At 49.5% G+C, this 6,000-nt stretch overlaps 1 protein-coding gene across 11 annotated transcripts in view; it reads left to right on the forward strand.

Moving 5' to 3' along the window:
- PPP1R12B (protein phosphatase 1 regulatory subunit 12B) overlaps positions 1 to 6,000 on the forward strand; it is a 201,808-nt gene that overhangs the window by 177,712 nt on the left and 18,096 nt on the right. For 8 of the 11 annotated variants that reach the window (XM_046678662.1, XM_046678661.1, XM_046678659.1 and 5 more), the window contains 3 exons: positions 1,388 to 1,532; positions 2,512 to 2,616; positions 5,637 to 5,690. In XM_046678662.1, coding sequence (XP_046534618.1) covers positions 1,388 to 1,532; positions 2,512 to 2,616; positions 5,637 to 5,690 — 304 coding nt within the window. The remainder of the gene's footprint in view (positions 1 to 1,387; positions 1,533 to 2,511; positions 2,617 to 5,636; positions 5,691 to 6,000) is intronic. The other 3 variants (XM_046678668.1, XM_046678664.1, XM_046678666.1) reach the window with 1 other exon arrangement.

The following is a 6,000-nucleotide window of genomic DNA, read 5'->3' on the forward strand; positions in this document are numbered from 1 at the left end:
ATTTATAGTAGCTAAAAATTTCAAGACAATCTGAGGGTCTGTCAGTGGAGGATTAAATTATCTCACAGCCATACAGCTGAAGACCATGTAGTCGTTTAAAGAAAAATGAGGCAGATCTACTTGTCCTAACCTGGTGAGATGCCCACACCCTCGTGACCAGTGTAGGGAGGGGGAGGAGGAAGAGTTAGACAGTAGTCTGTGGATCTAATGTTATTTATAGAAACGTGTAGAGTGTTACCGTATTTACACGTCAGCATCCTGGGAGGATGTGACCTGAACGGTTCACAGTGCTGCTTTCTTGGGCAGGATTGTAGGGTGACTTGCACTTCCTATTTTAGTGCTACTTAAATTTAGTGGTGCTTAAATTTTTCTACAAGCATCGTATTGCTTTGTAATCAGGAAAGTCAGTAACAAGATTTCTAGTTACAAAATTAAAGAAAAAAAGAAGTACAAGAAGAAAAGGAACACTGTAGAAATGTAGTAGGATTGGCATCTCTCTAAGGAAGAGTGGCACCGATGTCACTAGGGACCATGCCTCTGCCTCCCTGTGTCAGCCTCTCCGCCTCTCCCCTCTTCTAGTACTTACTTCAGTTCCCACCCCCACCTCTGGCACTGGCTGCCACAGGCCAGAGGTGAGAGACAGAGTTCCACAGCTGTGGGGAAGGGCTGCGGGACGGGGTGGTACATGGCAGCCTCATGTGCCACATTCTAGTTTGGAAAAAGCAAAATCCCAAAAAAATATGAACCAGTGTTAAGGACCAGGATGACAGCTGTCCACTTACACCAATGAACTCACCAATACTGGAAATAGAACCACCGTCAAGTCTGAGACTCCATTGCTAGAAGATGCAGCAGTCCTAATTACAGTCTTGATGTGGAGCAGAGATGGAGGCTAGGAAACTGTCTGTTGGGCTCGGTGGCGGTGCCCCTGAGGTGTACCATGCCCTGTTGCCATTCCTGCCCCACTCAGCCTCCAGCTCAGAACTCCAAGTCCATATGTTTCTGATTCCTTGACAGTTCACTGGAATCATTTTCTAAGAGCCATTGAAATCCAAGAAACTTCTGCTTTCAAAAGCACACTCTTGAGGGAAGACATTCAACCCTAAACTAACTTGAAAAGCTCTAAGATTTAAGTCAGCACATGGATCCAAGCCACCAGTTTTTCAAATAAGCTTCATTCTTGGCACATGGCAGCCTCCTGCTCAAGGCTGGCGCAGCAGGCCCTGAGGTCCGAGAGGCTGGCTGAGGGAGCCTCGAGAAAGGAATGTGCGCTGTTCTGGGAAGAGCTCCCGAGTGCTTCTTAGAAAGGAGCAGACGACCTTGGGTAGTGCCTTCCCCCACTTCCTTGCTCTCAAAGCCAGTTTCTGCCTTTAATTGTCTCCCACAGGTTGGAGTCAGGAGGTAGCAACCCTACACCCAGTGATTCTTACGGCGACCGGGCCTCAGCGAGAGCCCGCCGGGAGGCCCGCGAGGCCCGTCTAGCCAGCCTGACCAGCCGTGTGGAAGAGGACAGCAACAGGGACTACAAAAAAGTGGGGTCTTTTTTCAGTTTTCCTGTTCTTGGGTTCCAGCACGTAAACCTCTTCGCCTTTTCCCCCGTGTGGAAACATGGGCATAGTTCTGATGAAGCAGAAGAAAAGGCACTTGTGTGACACTAGTGACAACCAGCTCCTTTCAGGCTTCTTGGTTTGCTCCACTCTCTACCAGCTAAATAAAGACCTCTTCCTGTTTTGTTTTTAGTGCAGTAAGTATAAGCCTGGAATCAGATATTTAGAGGTATAGGAAAAGATAAGGATTAAGAATTGCAAAAAGGGAAATGAGAGCAATGCTGTTTGTCTGTACCCTGGAGAATGGTTTGGAAGACTGATCTTTCTGACGAGCACGTGGTTTCAGTGAGACCCTGTGCTGTCGACCAGATGCTTCTTGGTGACAGTAAATCATCCTCATCGTCATCGTCTGCTTGGGAGGGGCTTGAAGTCACTTCACAGTTCATTTCCTTTGGTTCTTGCAGAAGAGTACCTGGCTTCAGGGGCAGACCTGAAAACCTTTCCTTTCAAGTGCTTGAGATGCCAGGAAAAAGCGTTTTTGTTAAGGAAATGTTTTGTTAAGTAGAACTTGACTAAAATCAATAGGCACACTAGGCTGGCTCTAAAAAAATAGTTCTTTTTTGTATGGGAAACTGCATTTTTAAGCAATGCAAATACCACATAGGAGAAAATGGAACGACCCTTTTATCCCCCAGAGATAGCACTGTTGGAGTTAGAGCATCCTTCTTTGTGTTCAGCACTGGGACCTCACTGGTTTAAGAAGCAGGAGGCCAGTCGGCTGCATGTTTTCTGTCTCCTGGATGTCTCCTTTTTTTGCCTAGACTCTTCCATTCTCTCCACGTGCCCCACAGTGGGGGTTTGGGACGGAGGGCCCTGGGCGTTCTCACATGATGAAACTGTGTGAGTCTGGAATTCTGGGAGCCCTGCGAGTAGGTGACCTGCTTCTCTCTGTCGCCTCCCCCAGCTCTACGAGAGTGCCCTGACCGAAAACCAGAAGCTGAAAACCAAACTTCAGGAGGCCCAGCTGGAGCTCGCAGACATAAAGTCCAAGCTCGAGAAGATGGCCCAGGTGAGGGGGGAGGAAGGCAGAGGAGGGGCAGGGGACAGTGCGGGGCAGACTGACTGGGGGCCTGAGAGGTGGGGCGAGAGACGGAGTCAAGACCAGCCCTCAGAGCGGGGAGAGGGAAGCTTCCTGGACTCTAACTCGACGTCAGGGTTCCGTCAGCATTTAACTTAAGATTAAAACTTGATAGTTGAGTGAACAGTTCCTGGTGGCCCGAGTGCCCACCTTTAATGTGGATTATCTACATATTTCTGAGTAGGAAGGCAAACCAGTGCTCTACGCTGGGTCCTAGGCAGCGTCTCCTGTCTTATTCATTGTGATTCACGTCACCTCCCAGAGAGGGATACACACGACGTTGTTAAACCTGGTGCAGAGACGTAGCAAATTTGCCCTTGAAAAATAAGTGGTTTGCTGAGGTTGTAGGATAAATCAAAGAAGAAGGTCTTGTTAGAACGTGGGATTAAGTCCCAAAGCAAAGATTCCGTCCTGTGACCTGTTACCTCCCCAAGCCGCCATTGCCTTTCAACCTGGGAATAAAGAACATTAGTGGCAGGAAGACCATGTAAACCATTTCCTCTTGCCGCCAGGCCTGATTTAATTAGGTGACACTGCAGAGGGTCCTAGAGGTCATAACCCCGTCACAGTGAAACACACCCTGCAGCTAAAAGCCAAAGCAAGTGCTGTCTTAGGTTATCGCTAAGCTAACAGGAAACCCGTGGAGTTGTTGCCCTCCTGGAATGCCTGGGGACTAAGACTTTTGAAAGCTGATCTAAGGTAAAAATGACTCTTTCCTAGGAAGGCATAAATGAAAACCAGGGATAGCTCGTTGTTCTGGCCATATGCTATAATGCAAAAGCGAAGACTGAACAGCTAGGATCATACAGTACTGAGTCCACGGGTGTGGGGGGCAGGCGTGGTTAAGTACCCTCTGCACATCTTGTGTCAGCCCCTCTGGAATGGGATGAGCAGGGGCGCCAACACTAGGAGGACAGCATCACAGGGCTGCACGGGGGCCAGCAGGACACCTGCACTTCCTGCAGAGCGGAGGCCTGTCCTGCAAGCTGCCCGTCAGTGGCAGAGGCAGCCCTTCTGCTTGGTCGGAATTGCTGGACATGGCCCTGTACTGGGGACTTCTGAGACCTACCACAGCTCAGATGACAGCTGGGCCTGAGTGATTCAGTGGAACAAGGAATGTGGGTCTCTCCATCTAAAAAGAAAACTCACACACTCATGGCCGTAAGGCAGGGGGATGGACTAAATAAACTTCAGGGGCTCTTTTGACATTAAATTACTGAGCCAGGCAAATGTCTTATTCACCCTCAAGAGATGTGTGAGGCCATGAATGGGCAGTGGTTAAGAGATGGATCTTAGCCTGGTTCTCGTCGAGTGTTGCTGGGGCTGTCTCAGCGCTGTAGGCAGCAGTCAGGTGAGGAACCAGGGAGGACCCGTCTCGCCTGCTGCCCACTCTGTCCTCAGCAGGGGCTCCTGACAGCGCAGCTCCTGACCTTCAGGGTTCTCGGCTTTTCTGCCAGCCCATGCTTCAGAGCAGTGAGCAGCCTAACAAGCTGCTGCACTGACTTGCACACAGGCCTTGCAGATAAGATCAGCTCTTCTAGTCGCTGGGAAAAGCGCTTACTTTCCAGCCAACTGCTTTGCTGGGTATGTCAGAATATACTTAATTTTGCCAAATACAAGTAATTGAAATTCAGAAGAAATAGCGGTGCTACAAACCAAGTCTCTACTATTTACCAAAAATGGAGTTCATGTTTGGCAGGACAGTGGAGGGAGGAGGGCCTGTCAGCCTTACACATTTGTGTGGAGATAGTTACCACATGGACACACATGGTGTTTTCACGTGGAAGTTCGCCCAAGCTCCACGGGGATTAGGCTTTTAAAAAACCTGTCCTAGTTCTTTGCAGATGTGAACTGAGGACCGTGAAACATGGTGGCCTCTCTGCCTCCAGCCCAGGTTGCAGACACGCCGCAGGGCAGCGTCTCCCTCTTTTCTTTCCTTCTGCTGCCCAGGAGATGCTGGGAAGGCAGGTGGCCATGACCTTCAGAACAGGGGTGAAAGCGCAGGGCAGGAGCCAGAAATCTGAGTTTTACTGTTAGTTCTAGCGATTCCATAGTTTTTTGGGGAAAAACCCTGCAAGAAGACCAGCATAGTTTTTGTATTTACTGAATGTTGTCTGTGCGTGGTACTAGGGAAAATAAAAACAATCACCCTGTACTTATTAACTGTCTGTTGAATGTGAGAAACTGTCAGTTCTGTAATGCCAAGGCCGAGAGGAACTTGAGGGTCATTTCCATTCCCTGTTAAGAGTCCTTCCCTGAAGTTAGTCTACTTTTTAGCTCTTAGTGGCTAAGTCTTTTTAGCCCCTCTGCAAAATTTATATTGACAGCCAAAGATGATCTAAAATAAAGTTATAACCTTCTATTCAAATCTTACCTTATCTAGAGGCCTAATATATAAAACAGATAAAAGTGGAATGTTCTGTTCAAAGCGTGGCAGATCCCATGAATGGGCTCCAGAGAACCCTGGAAGCCCACGCACCTGCGGAAGCCACCGTCGTCAAAGAAAGGCAGCCTCAGTTCCCAAAACAGAAGGAGCCGAGTGGAAAGACTGCGTAGGAGTGCCGTGGGGAGACACTCAAGCTCATGAGTCTCCAGCCTTTTCGAGAAGAAAAGCCCCTTTCCATTTCCTCGGGGATGGGTGCAAGGTGCCCTGAAGAGCTCGCGAGTGTGTGTGTGTGTGCTGTGGGGTCGTCTTTGTACTGTGACGGTTGTGAGTCTCAGGCAGCACCGCGGCTGCCTCCCCTCCCTGGGGGAGTCCCAAGGCTCCAAAGAGGCTGCGATGTTAGGCTTAGAGATCTGTCAGCATCTATTTGCCAGGCACCCTGCTCTGGGGAAAGCGCGGAGCCCTGACGTCTGGTTCTGGATGTCCAGTGGTGAAGCTGGCCCGGACTGGGCTTCCTGCTGGCCTGAGACAGCTTAAGTGACAACTGTTTTCCTCCCCTGTGCACCAGCAGAAACAGGAGAAGACCTCTGACCGATCATCAATGCTGGAGGTGGAGAAACGGGTATGTGTGTCTCTCTTTCCTCTGTTTCATCTCTTCTTTCTGAGTTTTTCTAACTTTGTTGTTCATGCCAACGGAAAAAGTTTGTCTTAGGAAGGCGGGAGCTCTGCCACATTCCATTCCCGGCTTGATAATAAATTCTTTCTGTCTGACTCTGGACAGCAGTGTGATTGCTGCTCCTCTGGCTTCCTCAGACAGACAGTACTGTCCACATCTTCCAGCCTTGGGTGGGAGGAGTCCTTGGAAGGCCATCTCGTAGGTGGTTCTGCTCTGGGCAGAGCTGCACGCACATGCGCACACACACACCCTCCCT

This window comes from Equus quagga, chromosome 12 (genome assembly GCF_021613505.1).
Source record: "Equus quagga isolate Etosha38 chromosome 12, UCLA_HA_Equagga_1.0, whole genome shotgun sequence".
Classification (NCBI taxonomy): domain Eukaryota; kingdom Metazoa; phylum Chordata; class Mammalia; order Perissodactyla; family Equidae; genus Equus; species Equus quagga.